The 18,279-nt window shown below is 40.8% G+C and overlaps 1 protein-coding gene across 1 annotated transcript in view; it reads left to right on the forward strand.

Moving 5' to 3' along the window:
- LOC306921146 (uncharacterized protein) overlaps positions 1-18,279 on the forward strand; it is a 66,224-nt gene that overhangs the window by 13,348 nt on the left and 34,597 nt on the right. Inside the window, exons 12-31 of the mRNA XM_079498257.1 lie at positions 651-734; positions 827-871; positions 1,842-1,970; positions 3,408-3,716; positions 4,288-4,338; positions 4,452-4,478; positions 8,669-8,695; positions 8,793-8,855; positions 9,375-9,479; positions 9,601-9,663; positions 9,743-9,778; positions 9,870-9,923; positions 10,154-10,225; positions 11,594-11,656; positions 12,995-13,066; positions 14,124-14,150; positions 14,244-14,279; positions 15,825-15,860; positions 17,597-17,713; positions 17,992-18,150. Coding sequence (XP_079354383.1) covers positions 651-734; positions 827-871; positions 1,842-1,970; positions 3,408-3,716; positions 4,288-4,338; positions 4,452-4,478; positions 8,669-8,695; positions 8,793-8,855; positions 9,375-9,479; positions 9,601-9,663; positions 9,743-9,778; positions 9,870-9,923; positions 10,154-10,225; positions 11,594-11,656; positions 12,995-13,066; positions 14,124-14,150; positions 14,244-14,279; positions 15,825-15,860; positions 17,597-17,713; positions 17,992-18,150 — 1,575 coding nt within the window. The remainder of the gene's footprint in view (positions 1-650; positions 735-826; positions 872-1,841; positions 1,971-3,407; positions 3,717-4,287; positions 4,339-4,451; positions 4,479-8,668; positions 8,696-8,792; positions 8,856-9,374; positions 9,480-9,600; positions 9,664-9,742; positions 9,779-9,869; positions 9,924-10,153; positions 10,226-11,593; positions 11,657-12,994; positions 13,067-14,123; positions 14,151-14,243; positions 14,280-15,824; positions 15,861-17,596; positions 17,714-17,991; positions 18,151-18,279) is intronic.

Genomic DNA, 18,279 nt, shown 5'->3' on the forward strand with positions numbered 1-18,279 from the left:
AAGGAAAAACAGCACCCTCTTTTCCTTTGAATTTGATGCGAGTCAACAGTCTGCCTCGAGAGACTATGCCGGAGCTAATCTTAAACCACTGGACCGATCAATAGTCTTCACATACTCAGTTTTTGAAATATTTCATTTTCCAATGGAAGTCAATGGATAGGGACATAGATATGTCATAGATAAGATGAGTCGTAGATGATGGCCTGTGCACAACTTGATAGCACCATAGCGTTCATAATTATTGTCTTGCTTTCAAGAGCCTTAATTCTGTTTCATATTTCTTTCTCATATTTCGGGGCCAGATACAAAGCCTTACCCTGACTGTTCTTTGTTATTCAGGATCATTAAACATTTGTACTTGTTTCTGGTGAGACTGAATGTTTTCATTTACATCCACCAAAAAAAAGAACCATATTCTAGCTGTCTATTTTCTTTCCTGTGATGCTTGTTGTTGCTGCTACATAAGTGCATACCTATATAGATGTTAAGTCTATTTGAAAGTAAACGGATGACAGGTTACATTATCTGACATGTGAGGTGTCCCGATGCTGTTAACCTCACCAAGCTTGTGATTCAAGTAGGGTTAAACAAAACTGAATAATATTTATCCAGGTCTGATACATGTAAACATGATTGTGTCTATTATCTAGCTAAGTTCTCCGACGACTCTCTGAAGAAGAAGAAAGTAACCGATGGCTTTGTGGGAGCTGATTCCGATACAGAATATGTATCCGGTAGGTAGAGGTAACACAATCACTGCTGGGATTTGGATATTCATGTTGTTTAGAGTTTATTTTATACTAAATTCTTGTCTCCTTTCCCAAAGATGCATCGGTGAAAGTCGCCACAAAAGACAAAGCTACGTATGCAGGTATTTTGTCCCAACTATGTAAATTTGCAATGGAAATCACGTTTACCGGTATATGTACACTACACAAAAGATGATCATGATATCTATGCCAAAATGTAATTGTCCACATTAACATATCGCTGCTGTCGGGATAAACCTTGCATCTCCATATTTCACCTTCTCACCCAGTCCGCCCCGGTAACAAAATGTGCACATGCACGCACTACAGTGGGGGGAAGTGCAACAGGCCAACAGCATGTGCACCAAGGCCCACCCCCAGTCGATCATGATTGGAGGAAGGCCCCTCTCATCCTGATTGGATGAAGGCTTTGCCACCCGCCACCAAAACTGAAACTAGGGTTTTTTGACCCCAGGGGCTCACTGGGAACAGGGAGGAACTCCTTATATGGTCAGCACACTCTATAGTAGGGAGGATTATCCAGAAAAAAAGAAAAAATAAGTGATATTTGAATTAAGTAAAATCACTGAATATACCTTTAAGTGAAAGTGGTGAAAGTGTGTCTGTGGGTTTTATAAATATTGAACCAATGAAAAGTATTAACACTAGCCCGGCACTCTGGCAGCTTCATCTGGTTTACAGGCTATATTAGCGACTAAATAGTAACTAAATTGGATCCATTGAAACACCGGTTCTTCCCCCATTTCCTGAAAAGTAACAGTTTTAGACATACCGGTATGAGGTTTCCACCCGACAGCAACGTTTTTGCATAGCTATAGATACAGATGAATAAACTCTTTTAATCCATTTAGGCCTGACCTCGAAATTTAAAAAAAAATCTTCTAAATCCTCCAGTTTTCTGAAATAAATATTTTCACGATTTTTCAAAAATAGCAGACCTACAAGCCCGTAGCGCGCCACTCGGTGGCGCGCTATGAGCTTGTAGAACTGCTATTTTTCAATAGCTAAAGCATAACACAGAAAGGGCCATTGGATCTCTAACGGTTGTCTCTCCGGTGCTGCTGGGCTCAGAGATCCACACAGATGACTATGGCTTTGGAGGACTGTGCTGCTCCTGCTGCAGCTGGTGGAAGTGGCTGCTAGGCCTGCTGCTCCTTCTGCTGCTCCTGCTGGGACTCCTCTTTGGCCTTATTGCCCTGGGTAAGACTGCATAATGCAACATTTAGCCTGGGTAAGACTGCATAATGCAACATTTAGCCTGGGTAAGACTGCATAATGCAACATTTAGCCTGGGTAAGACTGCATAATGCAACATTTAGCCTGGGTAAGACTGCATAATGCAACATGTATCCTGGGTAAGACTGAAATAATGCAACATTTAGCCTGGTTAAGACTGCATAATACAACATTTAGCCTGGGTAAGACTGAAATAATGTAACATTTATCCTGGGTAAGACTGCATAATGTAACATTTATCCTGGGTAAGACTGCATAATGCAACATTTATCCTGGGTAAGACTGCATAATGTAACATTTATCCTGGGTAAGACTGCATAATGTAACATTTATCCTGGGTAAGACTGCATAATGTAACATTTATCCTGGGTAAGACTGCATAATGTAACATTTAGCCTGGGTAAGACTGAAATAATGTAACATTTATCCTGGGTAAGACTGCATAATGTAACATTTAGCCTGGGTAAGACTGAAATAATGTAACATTTATCCTGGGTAAGACTGCATAATGTAACATTTATCCTGGGTAAGACTGCATAATGCAACATTTATCCTGGGTAAGACTGCAAAATGTAACATTTAGCCTGGTTAAGACTGCATAATACAACATTTAGCCTGGGTAAGACTGCAAAATTTAACATTTAGCCTGGTTAAGACTGCATAATGCAACATTTATCCTGGGTAAGACTGCATAATGCAACATTTATCCTGGGTAAGACTGCATAATACAACATTTATCCTGGGTAAGACTGCATAATGCAACATTTAGCCTGGTTAAGACTGCATAATACAGACTGCATAATGCAACATTTATCCTGGGTAAGACGGGTTGATCACATATAACTCAATGGTTGATACACTATGAAAGTGATACCGGTCACTGCCAATTTTCCAGTATTGCAACGGGTGAAAACAGGCTGGCATTGGTACGGTGTGGTGTGTGCGAACGCGTGTGTGTAAAAATTGCTGATCTACAGGCTTTGTGAGCTTATTATCGGCTATTTTCAAAATTTCTGCCTCTTTCTTATACTATAGCCAGGTCATATTTGACAATTTGTCCAAAGTTTAACCATTTTTTATAGTATAGTGTGTTGATTACTGGTAACGCAGTGAACACATTTATTTATTCATTTATTTATTAACATTTTAGAGGCACTAAAAATCTCTTAAAATACCTTAAATTGGGGGGTCGCGAGACACGGCCAAAGCATTTCCGGGGGTCCCCAGCCAAAAACGTTGAGAACCCCTGCACTACTGTATACATTGCAACATTATTTAATTTGTATTTTATTTTTTATATAAAAATATAAAAACACTGGGTTAACACATCAGAATTTACAGCATAGGTCACCTGTTCTTCTCTCCTCTCATGCCCTGTTTGTTTCCCCCTCCTCGACGTAGCCGAAGAGGTCAAGCGTCTCAGGAACCGCGTGGAGACGCTGGAGGCCGCCACGGGTGCTGCTGCGTCGGCCAGCGCCAGCCGCTACTCCTCTTCGTCGGCCATCAACATCATCGACCCGCTGGAGTCGGCATACGTGGACCCGAGTTCCGCCGGCTCCACCATCACCCGCTCGGACAATGGGGTCAACCTGGGGGCCGGCAGGACGGGAGGAGGAGGGGGAGGGGGAGGACTGGGCCCGGACAGCGCTGCTCTGCAGAGGGCTGTCCAGCAACTGGTCAGGGCTGAGCTCCGCTCGGATGCTGTAAGAGGTACTACATCTGTCCGCACGGATTCAAGTTCCCAGCCACACACCACTGATTTCTGTCGTTGGCATTCCACAGCAGCCAGTATGGATTCTACAGAAGCATCTTCTTGTGCAGAAAATAGCCGATCTACAAGCTCACAACACGTCGCGCTGCGACGTGTTGTGAGCTTGTAGATCGGCTATTGTCAGTTATTAGTTAGAGATGAAAGAGTATTTGAAGTGGTCAAACTAGAAATAGAAAACACAATTTTTATAAAATTAAAGCCTCAATCTAGAAAAATAGAATGATAGCATCTAAACGTCACAGTCCTACATATTAGTTCATTGTTTAGGAAAGGTTCATGCTGTTTCACAAATCACAGACTCGGAATGACCAAAATCCTAATCTGATTTCCGTCATGAGATTTTATTTAGCATTATTTATTCCATGTGTCTGTCTGTCTGTCTGTCTGTCTGTCTGTCTGTCTGTCTGTCTGTCTGTCTGTCTGTCTGTCTGTCTGTCTGTCTGTCTGTCTGTCTGTCTGTCTGTCTGTCTGTCTGTGGCTTAATTAAAAATTAAATGTTTCATTTTGCAGAAGCACTCGCACATTCACTGAAGGGGGAAAAAGGAGAGCCAGGGCATAAAGGTATCGTCCAATAAAAATAAGATATGGGTCATTGAGGGAAACACATTTTCACAGTGTAAGTTTTCCTCTTTCATTAACTTTTGTCTATCATCAATGTCATCATTTTTCTGTAGGTGATCAAGGCCTGCCGGGAACAAAAGGTTAGTGGTTGCCACTGGTTGGTGTATTTTTTGCTATCTTTCTAATGCAGAACACTGCACATGTTTTAAAGACTTCAGTAATGCAGAACACTGCGCATGTTTTAAAGACTTTAGTAATGCAGAACACTGCATGTTTTAAAGACTTCAGTAATGCAGAACACTGCATGTTTTAAAGACTTCAGTAATGCAGAACACTGCATGTTTTAAAGACTTCAGTAATGCAGAACACTGCGCATGTTTTAAAGACTTCAGTAATGCAGAACACTGCATGTTTTAAAGACTTCAGTAATGCAGAACACTGCATGTTTTAAAGACTTCAGTAATGCAGAACACTGCATGTTTTAAAGACTTCAGTAATGCAGAACACTGCATGTTTTAAAGACTTCAGTAATGCAGAACACTGCATGTTTTAAAGACTTCAGTAATGCAGAACACTGCATGTTTTAAAGACTTCAGTAATGCAGAACACTGCATGTTTTAAAGACTTCAGTAATGCAGAACACTGCATGTTTTAAAGACTTCAGTAATGCAGAACTCTGTGCATGTTTTAAAGACTTCAGTAATGCAGAACACTGTGCATGTTTTAAAGACTTCAGTAATGCAGAACACTGTGCATGTTTTAAAGACTTCAGTAATGCAGAACTCTGTGCATGTTTTAAAGACTTCAGTAATGCAGAACACTGCATGTTTTAAAGACTTCAGTAATGCAGAACACTGTGCATGTTTTAAATACTTCAGTAATGCAGAACACTGTGCATGTTTTAAAGACTTCAGTAATGCAGAACTCTGTGCATGTTTTAAAGACTTCAGTAATGCAGAACACTGCGCATGTTTTAAAGACTTCAGTAATGCAGAACACTGCATGTTTTAAAGACTTCAGTAATGCAGAACACTGTGCATGTTTTAAAGACTTCAGTAATGCAGAACACTGCATGTTTTAAAGACTTCAGTAATGCAGAACACTGTGCATGTTTTAAAGACTTCAGTAATGCAGAACACTGCATGTTTTAAAGACTTCAGTAATGCAGAACACTGTGCATGTTTTAAAGACTTCAGTAATGCAGAACACTGCATGTTTTAAAGACTTCAGTAATGCAGAACACTGTGCATGTTTTAAAGACTTCAGTAATGCAGAACACTGCATGTTTTAAAGACTTCAGTAATGCAGAACACTGTGCATGTTTTAAATACTTCAGTAATGCAGAACACTGCATGTTTTAAAGACTTCAGTAATGCAGAACACTGCATGTTTTAAAGACTTCAGTAATGCAGAACACTGCATGTTTTAAAGACTTCAGTAATGCAGAACACTGCATGTTTTAAAGACTTCAGTAATGCAGAACACTGCATGTTTTAAAGACTTCAGTAATGCAGAACACTGCGCATGTTTTAAAGACTTCAGTAATGCAGAACACTGTGCATGTTTTAAAGACTTCAGTAATGCAGAACACTGTGCATGTTTTAAAGACTTCAGTAATGCAGAACACTGCATGTTTTAAAGACTTCAGTAATGCAGAACACTGTGCATGTTTTAAAGACTTCAGTAATGCAGAACACTGTGCATGTTTTAAAGACTTCAGTAATGCAGAACACTGCATGTTTTAAAGACTTCAGTAATGCAGAACACTGCATGTTTTAAAGACTTCAGTAATGCAGAACACTGCATGTTTTAAAGACTTCAGTAATGCAGAACACTGCATGTTTTAAAGACTTCAGTAATGGAGAACACTGCATGTTTTAAAGACTTCAGTAATGGAGAACACTGCATGTTTTAAAGACTTCAGTAATGGAGAACACTGCATGTTTTAAAGACTTCAGTAATGCAGAACACTGCATGTTTTAAAGACTTCAGTAATGCAGAACTCTGTGCATGTTTTAAAGACTTCAGTAATGCAGAACACTGTGCATGTTTTAAATACTTCAGTAATGCAGAACTCTGTGCATGTTTTAAAGACTTCAGTAATGCAGAACACTGTGCATGTTTTAAAGACTTCAGTAATGCAGAACACTGTGCATGTTTTAAAGACTTCAGTAATGCAGAACACTGCATGTTTTAAAGACTTCAGTAATGCAGAACTCTGTGCATGTTTTAAAGACTTCAGTAATGCAGAACACTGCATGTTTTAAAGACTTCAGTAATGCAGAACTCTGTGCATGTTTTAAAGACTTCAGTAATGCAGAACACTGTGCATGTTTTAAAGACTTCAGTAATGCAGACACTGCATGTTTTAAAGACTTCAGTAATGCAGAACACTGTGCATGTTTTAAAGACTTCAGTAATGCAGAACACTGTGCATGTTTTAAAGACTTCAGTAATGCAGAACACTGTGCATGTTTTAAAGACTTCAGTAATGCAGACACTGCATGTTTTAAAGACTTCAGTAATGCAGAACACTGTGCATGTTTTAAAGACTTCAGTAATGCAGACACTGCATGTTTTAAAGACTTCAGTAATGCAGACACTGCATGTTTTAAAGACTTCAGTAATGCAGAACACTGCACATGTTTTAAAGACTTCAGTAATGCAGACACTGCATGTTTTAAAGACTTCAGTAATGCAGAACACTGTGCATGTTTTAAAGACTTCAGTAATGCAGACACTGCATGTTTTAAAGACTTCAGTAATGCAGACACTGCATGTTTTAAAGACTTCAGTAATGCAGACACTGCATGTTTTAAAGACTTCAGTAATGCAGAACACTGCACATGTTTTAAAGACTTCAGTAATGCAGAACACTGTGCATGTTTTAAAGACTTCAGTAATGCAGAACACTGCATGTTTTAAAGACTTCAGTAATGCAGAACACTGCATGTTTTAAAGACTTCAGTAATGCAGAACACTGCATGTTTTAAAGACTTCAGTAATGCAGAACACTGCATGTTTTAAAGACTTCAGTAATGCAGAACACTGTGCATGTTTTAAAGACTTCAGTAATGCAGAACACTGTGCATGTTTTAAAGACTTCAGTAATGCAGAACACTGCATGTTTTAAAGACTTCAGTAATGCAGAACACTGCATGTTTTAAAGACTTCAGTAATGCAGAACACTGATCATGTTTTAAAGACTTCAGTAATGCAGAACACTGTGCATGTTTTAAAGACTTCAGTAATGCAGAACACTGCATGTTTTAAAGACTTCAGTAATGCAGAACACTGCATGTTTTAAAGACTTCAGTAATGCAGAACACTGCATGTTTTAAAGACTTCAGTAATGCAGAACACTGTGCATGTTTTAAAGACTTCAGTAATGCAGAACACTGCATGTTTTAAAGACTTCAGTAATGCAGAACACTGCATGTTTTAAAGACTTCAGTAATGCAGAACACTGCATGTTTTAAAGACTTCAGTAATGCAGAACACTGCATGTTTTAAAGACTTCAGTAATGCAGAACACTGCATGTTTTAAAGACTTCAGTAATGCAGAACTCTGTGCATGTTTTAAAGACTTCAGTAATGCAGAACACTGTGCATGTTTTAAAGACTTCAGTAATGCAGAACACTGCGCATGTTTTAAAGACTTCAGTAATGCAGAACACTGTGCATGTTTTAAAGACTTCAGTAATGCAGAACACTGCATGTTTTAAAGACTTCAGTAATGCAGAACACTGCATGTTTTAAAGACTTCAGTAATGCAGAACACTGCGCATGTTTTAAAGACTTCAGTAATGCAGAACTCTGTGCATGTTTTAAAGACTTCAGTAATGCAGAACACTGTGCATGTTTTAAAGACTTCAGTAATGCAGAACACTGTGCATGTTTTAAAGACTTCAGTAATGCAGAACACTGCATGTTTTAAAGACTTCAGTAATGCAGAACACTGCATGTTTTAAAGACTTCAGTAATGCAGAACACTGCATGTTTTAAAGACTTCAGTAATGCAGAACTCTGTGCATGTTTTAAAGACTTCAGTAATGCAGAACACTGTGCATGTTTTAAAGACTTCAGTAATGCAGAACACTGCATGTTTTAAAGACTTCAGTAATGCAGAACACTGTGCATGTTTTAAAGACTTCAGTAATTCAGAACTCTGTGCATGTTTTAAAGACTTCAGTAATGCAGAACACTGTGCATGTTTTAAAGACTTCAGTAATGCAGAACACTTACTTACCCCATGGAATGTAATTCATATCACATCATGCAATAAATTTGCAATAGCATGGCAGCACAACTAAACATCCTGTTTTTTCAGGTGAAAATGGCTTCCCTGGCCTACCAGGTAAGAATGACCCAAACCCTTATATTTTGCTGACTAAATAAATGGACTCCTTCAATCTGTATAATACCTATCAATATGTTTTGGTTTGTTTCTCCAGGTCCTCCTGGTCAGATGGGTCACCCTGGAGGAGAAGGACAAAGGGGACCAAAGGGAAGTGCAGGTAATGTTCTGTTCACTTGTGTTGAGTTTAAGTTCAGTTATTTTAAACCTTCAGTATTTTGTTCCGCCAGGGGTTTGTATACTTCATTTGGCCAGCTCCTTTTCTCCATCTACACCAAATCTCTTTGCTGAAAATAGCCGATCTACAAGAGCTTGCATTTTGTGTTTTTGACTAATGTTTTACTTTAGGTAAATAGCTGACCACATTTTATTTTTTGTTTTGCAGCTTTTGTCACTGCTCTGCCATTGCAGCATTAAGCCCAAACCACACCAAAGGGTCGGGTTGGGACAAAACGTTTTTTAAGGTAGACCACACCAATGCAACTCATTGAAACTCAATGAGTTGCATTTGGTGTGGTTTGGGCTTTAGTGTCTGACCGCTAGCGGGGCTTAAAAAAAGTGATTTTGAATATGAAAGCATCACCTCGGATGCAGCGTATATAGTTTCAGGGCCACATGGTACTGACGGTACTTGATGAACACTTTGTGGTGTCAACGCACCTGTCCTTGACAACTATAGGTGAACCTGGCGGTGAGGGCCCATCAGGGCAAAGGGGCCGTGAGGGCGTAATGGGACCCCGTGGGGAGACTGGACCTCCAGGATTTGGAGAGAAAGGAGACAAAGGTAGATTTATTTCACATATGACACATCATATCATATTATACAGTGTAGGCTATAATAAGCATATGGAAATGAATGTGTGGATGTGTTCAGTGTGTGATCTTGTTACTTGGGTTTTGGACAGGATCCCCTGGTGAACCAGGAAGTCCTGGTCCTGCTGGCCTCGCTGGATCGATGGGACCTAAAGGTAAGGTCAAAGGTCAAGTTGCGTTTGTTTAGAGACAAAGAAGATCAGGATGATAACACATGTTCTCTATCGGGTTTAGGTGACGTGGGCGCGCAGGGTGCTATGGGGATCCCTGGTAAGCACACATCACATGCGTGTCATATTTAGTCTGTTGCCACTTATTTGTCAGTGGCGTTCTTCTGAGTTTGTTGCAATTTTGCCCGCAGGCACTCCTGGACAACAAGGCTTCCGAGGTGAAGCAGGGGCTCCTGGAACAAAAGGTTGGAAACGTTTACTAAATCAATGCAGTATTCTAGTAGGCAAAATCAGGGTTCTCTTGACCAGTTTAAGCCCCTATATACTTTGTGTTGTGAGCTTGTAGATCTATGTTTGCTATTTCTGAAAATAAAGAGAGAACATTTTGAAGAATAGAAATTTGCTCTGTGCTAAATGTTAGCATTTTGTTTGTACCATAAATGTGCTTTGTCATTGTCATCTTCTAACACTCTAGGTGACAGAGGGACACCAGGGACACAAGGAGTCAAAGGAGATCATGGAGAGAAGGGTCAACGTGGACCAGCAGGTCTGTGCTATTAGTAGGATTTGATCATTTATTCATGGATTGATGTTTAAGTTGTAAATGTTGAGTGACTTGTATTAGGCTATAAAATTGCCCTGACTAGCCCTGTTTGACCATTCAAAGAATGGAGGGGTGGCCATAGCTGAATGGGTAGAGAGGTGGTCTGGGAATGTCCCCCGGTTCTCCCCCCAGGTCCGTGTGTTCTCTGTTCAATCAATTAGTAACGCCCAGTGCTCAGGACGGAGATTGATAAAACGACGGAGATATCAAAACTGATCGCATCGCTCCACAGGCTGGGACCGTCTGTTGTGTAACATTCGATGTTATTTCCCGGTGGGACGTCATCGAAAATGTCCTCCCCCCCATTTTAGCCGATGAGACCGAAAATCTTAAAACATGAATAACTCTTTTTTTAAAAGAAAACCCCACCAGTATTACCCCTACTCCCAAGTACCCCCCCCCCCCCCCTCCCACCCAAAACGTGAATAACTCTTGATCTAAATCATTCCGTCCAATTCTAAGCAAAGATTATGTGTTAGACGGCCCATTGCGGTCCCTTCGCTAGTCGCGTCCAGAGTGTAGAGTAGGAAAGTAGGGACACGCTTTGATCTCGTCGCAAAGCGGGTGCCTATAGGGCTGTAGTTCCATACATTGCTCCTTTGGCTGGAACTATCCCATTGAGATAGAATGAGCACTTTCCATTGTTACAATGGGAGTCAACGCTAGTGTCACCACTCTCTTACTATATTACTCTGGCTACATCAAGCTACTTCAGCTACATCCGGGATAGCGCCTGGTCCATCGCTAAATGTGCTCCGTCGCTATAAATCGATGGGTGCTCTGATTTAATGGATTAAAGAACCCCCGGGCATTTGGTGTGTTAGCGCCCAATTCTCCTAATAGGACAAATTTATCCTATGTGCAAATATACAGTGACAAAATGTGTGTGTGTGTGTGTGTGTGTGTGTGTGTGTGTGTGTGTGTGTGTGTGTGTGTGTGTGTGTGTGTGTGTGTGTGTGTGTGTGTGTGTGTGTGTGTGTGTGTGTGTGTGTGTGTGTGTGTGTGTGTGTTGTTTCGAAAATATTGAACCAATGAAAAGTATTAAAAAGCGCTTCGGACAAAACCTCTTAACTCCATTGGACCCTCCAACTGTCTGCTAAAACAACTAACTCCACCACCTCTCCCCCTCACAAGTAATTGACAATATAAAAAGTCACAACACCAACTTTGATGAGGCAGTATTGCTTTGTTTTCTTCATTTCCTAAAAAAATATTATTATTTTTCATTTTCGGAAAAAAATTGGAGTTAGGTGGTTTCTTCCCGACAGCAGAGATATTGTATTTGCTCTTTGATCTCAATTGTCACTGCAGGTGAACCGGGACAAAATGGAGCACAAGGCCCATCTGGAGATAAGGGACCTAAAGGACCCGTGGGTAAGCAGATAGCTTCTACACGATTCTACGATTCTACAATGTCGTCTAAATCCTGACAGTTTTCTGAAAAACCTCATGTTTCTATGTCAGTCATTCTCAAACATTTTCATGTCAAGGAACCCCAAAATTATATGTAGTTGGCTGCCGAACCCCATCTAAAAATATGTTGTTCCAGGGACCCCCCAGAAGCAAAGATTTGAGTTAAAAACGTATATATTAGAATATATATTCAAAGATTTGCGCCACATTTTCATGATTTTTCAAAAATATATTTTTCAATAGCTAAAGTATAACATAATGCTTAAAACACAAAGGGGTTCCCGCCCAGAATGGGTTAAAGTTCTCAGTCGCCACAATAATTTGGATTCCATAGAAGCCAGCGTGTCTTCTGTGAAAGCATGCTGCGCACTGGAAATTGCAGATCTACAAGGTCGCAACACGTCGCGCTGCGACGTGTTGTGAGTTTGTAGATTGGCTATTTTGGGTCATTAAGATGAAAGAGCATTTGAAGTGATTTTTATGACGTAATAGAGGGTATGCGCGTGACATCATCATCATTCCGGGAAGTTATGCGGGAGCAGCAAAGCACTACTTTCTGGCCTTGACAGCCCATACATCCAAACAGAAAAGTCCTTTCTGGCCACAGAAAAGTCCTTTCTGGCCTTGACAGCCCATACATCCAAACAGAAAGGTCCTTTCTGGCCTTGACAGCCCATACATCCAAACAGAAAGGTCCTTTCTGGCCTTGACAGCCCATACATCCAAACAGAAAGGTCCTTTCTGGCCTTGACAGCCCATACATCCGAACAGAAAGGTCCTTTCTGGCCTTGACAGCCCATACATCCAAACAGAAAGGTCCTTTCTGGCCTTGACAGCCCATACATCCAAACAGAAAGGTCCTTTCTGGCCTTGACAGCCCATACATCCTAACAGAAAGGTCCTTTCTGGCCTTGACAGCCCATACATCCAAACAGAAAAGTCCTTTCTGGCCTTGACAGCCCATACATCCGAACAGAAAAGTCCTTTCTGGCCTTGACAGCCCATACATCCAAACAGAAAGGTCCTTTCTGGCCTTGACAGCCCATACATCCTAACAGAAACGTCCTATCTGATTGCATTAAACAAAGTCACTTTGCCACTGGATTTGCCATTCATTTTATGCATACGCATACCCTCTATTATCAGACTAAACAAACATGAAACTCTGTCCATTTTAATGGCGTTTTTAATTTAACCTGTATATAGGAGGGGCTAGGGCTATATTAAAGTCTAACTCATGTTGCTATGATTATGCATGCGTGCGTGCGTGTGTGTGTGTGTGACGTGTGTGTGTTTCAGGTGAGCAGGGTCCTACTGGGCTGCCAGGTGTGAGAGGACACACAGGGCCTCCTGGAGACGTAGGCCTTCCAGGTAACACAGGTTTAGATTGACCAATCAGACTCATGATTGACATGTGTGTTTAAAATCAACTTTACAAACATGGAACCCACGTCACGACTTTGATTGATTCCTTGTTTTCTTTTCTTTTTCCAGCATTTTTCAGAGGATTTTCTGAATTTTAAAATAAAAAAACTACAATAAAAATGTTTTCTAAGGCTTTCTAAAAAAAAAGGGGGAATACCACTCATTTTCAACATTGAACTATATGTCATTAATATTACTTAGAGTTGTGTGGAAATAATAAGAAAGTCCCCTCCTTCTGTTTAGCCTACAAGTGGAGGTCTAGAACTTGGAGTCATGTGATCAGTGAGATCACAACGACGTAAGCTTTGGCCTGCAGACAGCCTGGGCACACTTGAACTTCCATGCGTGGCCAAAGGAAGCTGTATTTTGCGTAATTTCTGTGTTTTTAGACAGCTGGTGGATGGAAATGAAGCTCCACCCACGCGGCAGAATGCCACTGGGGCAAGCTTTTCCGGGAATCTGGCAACCTGCCGCGTGGGTGGAGCTGCTGTTCCATCCACCAGCTGTCTAAAAACCCCGAAATGACGCAAAAGACAGCTTATTCTGTCCGCGCATGGAATCTAAGGCGCGATTCATACTCCTATTTTAGTGCCGAAATGATTTCGGCTCGTCAGAGATTTTCAGTAGCACCGAAGAGCCGACTTTAGGACGGTACCCTTTAGGACGGTGATGTGTATCTTATTTAAATATCGTCTCTGTCGGGTGGAAACCTCATTGTGTCCAAAACTACTGTTAACTGTTCAGGATTCAAATTTTAAAAACAGCAAAAGTAACAGAGCTTGTAGATTTGGAACTTTGTGTGACGCTGTAGTATGATCATGTTGGGCATTAATGTACAAAAAACAAAAAAGTTAAAAACACAAAAAGTTTGAAAGCAACGATGTACAATACTTACAATGTATTTATGTAAGTTTGGGTCCCAGTGAGACACCAAATGTCTTGATTTGAGGTGGTTTGAGAGCTCTTGGTCTAAACTATCTACCATTGTATATCCCCCCCATAGGCATCCCTGGACTTCAAGGACCCCCAGGTATGACCCGTATAACATGGATATCAAGTAGTATTGTTTTAATTGGAGTTTGATTGTTCTCTTGTTGTATATTAATGTGATCCTCTTCCACAGGTATTGCTGGTAATCCAGGGCTGCCTGGTACCAAAGGTAGAGTTTTCTATACTGTCCTAAGTGATGAGAGTGGGCATATCACTTGATTTTGATATTCTTATTTGATTAATGTATCGTTTTGACAAATGAGAGGGACTGATAGATGGTTACAGTTGGAGGCCATCGATATTGTCTTTTTCTTTTTGCTGAGGTTTGCGTGATCTGCGCAAAAGGACAGTTAACCCATTTTGGGCGGGAACCCCTTTTGGTGTTTTAAACATTGTTATAATTTAGCTATTGAAAAATAGCAGATCTACAAGCTCATAGCGCGCCACCGAGTGGCGCTCTACGAGCTTGTAGGTCTGCTATTTTTGAAAAATCGTGAAAATATTTATTTCAGAAAACTGGAGGATTTAGAAGGATTTTTTAAAATTTTGAGGTCAGGCCTAAATGGGTCAAATAATAAGGGACAATATCGGTGGCACCCAACTATATGCACACTTGCACAGACAGGCGGAAGGCCCTCTAGTCTCACGTTGCCAGACTGTTGCCTCCCACAATTTTCAAATGTTTCCGGTCATACAGTCTGGAGCACGGAAGCTCTGATCATGAGCAACAGTCTGGAGCACGGAAGCTCTGATCATGAGCAACAGTCTGGAGCACGGAAGCTCTGATCATGAGCAAGCGGCAATGCAGCATAAATGAAGCCTCCTCCCCACTTTCGTTTCGTCTTCACAGTCGCGCAAATTCATCCTAAATATAAGCTTGCTGCTTAGCAGAAATGGATATTAAAAATAAATAAATGTAAAGATATTTAAAAAATATATTTTTGAGAACGAAAATGCCAGCTTCCTTACTCGGATTTCGGTAGGTGTAGGTCCAGACTCTATAGAGCGTCGCAGTCCCGCCCCTACCATGGACCAGGAAATTAATCCCAATGCATTTTTCCCATAGACATTTCAAAAAGTATTTATTTAAAGACGGTTACGCCACGGACAAAGCCAACTCGAGTCGTGACAACTCATGACAACACAAACAATATTTTGGACCAATCAAATAATTACAAAGAAGAAAAACAACAAAAAAAGTGTTGTAACCTGCCGTTTTTTTCTTCTTTCTAATAATTTTTTCGGCCCCAAAAATTGTGTTTGTTGTCATGATTTGTCACGACTCGAGTTGGCTTGGTCCGCGGCGTAAACGTCTTTAAATAAATACTTTCTGAAATGTCTATGAGGAAAATGAACGGAGAATCATTTCCTGGTCCATGGTAGGGGGCGGGACTGCAACGCTCTATAGCATTTGGAGATTGTGAAATAGTGGTCTGGCTACGCGAGACTACCGTCCCTCTAAAGCTTATTTTGTATACTGTACCTTTCATACTGAAACTGATGGAGTATAATTTAAACTTAAACCCTCTATTCTTAGTGAAACGGATTTGAGTTACAATTCTTCTCTCTGCTGTTATTTCCTTCTACAGCCAATCTCTTCGTCAGAAATAGCAGATCTACAAGCTTGTAGATAGGCTGTTTCTGGTGTTGGGGTTCAAGTGGTCAAGTTGGCAAGAATTACACGTTCCTAAAATAATATTCCGTTTGTTGACAGGCCAAGCAGGAGACCCTGGTAAAGTCATCAATGCAGGTAAAAATGGACATTCCTGGGGCGTGTTGATGTTTTCATGCGACACACAAAAATTAAAGTCCATAGACTTGGCTGGCAAGACTTACATCATAATTTACCTGAAACAAACCTGAAGTCAAAATATCCACCGCGGTGGCTGAGACCAGAGCCATTGAGTAATGGTAGAGACTAAGCAGTGAAAGGTCCTGAAAGATACATAACGTCAGTCTTGCCCAATACCCAATCTTTCTGTTTTATGAACACAAGGCTGCTGTACTTTATACCTCATACAAAGCATTTAAAGTACTCATATGGCTCATTTTACACTTGCAAATAGCCGATCTACAAGATCACAGCACGCGGCACTTTGTGAGCTTGTAGATCTGCTATTTTCAGCATGCAACCAAGTGTAAAATTACATTGGATCTCTTATCCACTAGTCCCTTCCTAACATTTTAGTCTAGTTTTTATCTGTAGACGAAATTGTTAATACATTTAGCCTAGTTTTAGTCATAATAGTTTAATTTTCATTTAGTTTCCATTTAGTTTTCGTCAGTGAAAAAAGGCAGTCGACGAACACTTTTCGTCTTAGTTTTAGTCGACAAAAACAACACTGCTGACGTTAATCAACATTAACCTAACTTTGCCACTCACTTTATTGCCACTCACTTTGCCATTCACTTTATTGCCACTCACTTTGCCACTCACTTTGCCACTCACTTTATTGCCACTCACTTTGCCACTCACTTTATTGCCACTCACTTTATTGCCACTCACTTTGCCACTCACTTTATTGCCACTCACTTTATTGCCACTCACTTTATTGCCACTCATTTTGCCACTCACTTTATTGCCACTCACTTTGCCACTCACTTCGCCACTCACTTTATTGCCACTCACTTTATTGCCACTCACTTTATTGCCACTCACTTTGCCACTCACTTCGCCACTCACTTTATTGCCACTCACTTTATTGCCACTCACTTTGCCACTCACTGTATTGCCACTCACTTTATTGCCACTCACTTTATTGCCACTCACTTTATTGCCACTCACTTTGCCACTCACTTTATTGCCACTCACTTTATTGCCACTCACTTTGCCACTCACTTTATTGCCACTCACTTTATTGCCACTCACTTTATTGCCACTCACTTTGCCACTCACTTTATTGCCACTCACTTTATTGCCACTCACTTTATTGCCACTCACTTTATTGCCACTCCCTTTGCCACTCACTTTATTGCCACTCACTTTATTGCCACTCACTTTGCCACTCACTTTATGCATGCGCATACCCTCTCTATATGATGATTTATTTTGTTGCATAGAAGTGTATATTTATTTTGTACGTCTTTAAATGTTCTGATGAATTCAAAATGGAGGACCCTGATGTAAACAAGTCTTAGTGCTTTTTCTGGTTTAGCAGTTTTTGTATTGACCTGTACTTTGTTGAACTGTACCCATTCTACATACTGTGAATGCAAATTCCAATCAATTCTCTATCAATTGCACATGATTACTATCAGAATATAGTGATTTTACCTTTTAACAAAAAACATTTTTGTTTTAACCAAAAAATACCACATACCCTTACCTTTTAATTATTGACTTAGGAATTTGACAAAAAACATCTCCATGAATTTAGTGCTTCATGTGGTGTGTAGTGGTTAGAAAATGGTGAACTACTCCTTTAAGCCCAGAGGCACTGTTTAGTGTATTATTGCTGCTAATGGCCCTCACCTGTCTCTCTCCAGCTGGTTCCGGTACTGTGGGTATCCCCGGAGCTCCAGGTCCTTCTGGAGCACCGGGTGTGGCCGGACCTCCCGGTCTGTCTGGTCCCATCGGCCCTGCTGGTCTCCCAGGGTCATCTGGTAAGACTAGTTACTATGCACTATTAACTCAAACGTGAGGGATATGTCCTCAGAGAGGACATATCCTCTCTGAGGACATATCCTCTGTAGCCTTATTGCCCAGAGTACACAAGGGAATATAGGCTACTGTAGCCTTGCTTTCCTGAAATCCTAAAAGTGTTTAGTGTCCCCTGAATCTTCACCTTTTCTTCCACCTCACACAGAAAGAAGATCATTTTCAGATATTATAATTAATTTGATTGTAGGTTAATTTACAAGAAATGGCGTTCTCATTCCAGGTCCTAGGGGAGACAGGGCAGATCCCGGAGACAAAGGAGAGAAGGGAGAGCCGGGTGGACTTGGGAAACCCGGTGAGGCTGGCAAACCCGGCGAGCCTGGTAAACCCGGCGAACCTGGTAAACCCGGAACCGGAACCGTCGGCACCTCTCGGGTTGGAAGTGAGTAAATCTGTGGAAACAAACTATAAATAGTCTCTGTTGGGGTGGAAACTTCTTTTTTTCTTCTTTTTTCTAAATTTTTATCCCACGATTTTGCAACCCATTTTTTTCACCCAGTGTCAATTATCG

This window comes from Electrona antarctica, assembly GCF_951216825.1.
Source record: "Electrona antarctica genome assembly, chromosome: 4".
Taxonomy (NCBI): Eukaryota; Metazoa; Chordata; class Actinopteri; order Myctophiformes; family Myctophidae; genus Electrona; species Electrona antarctica.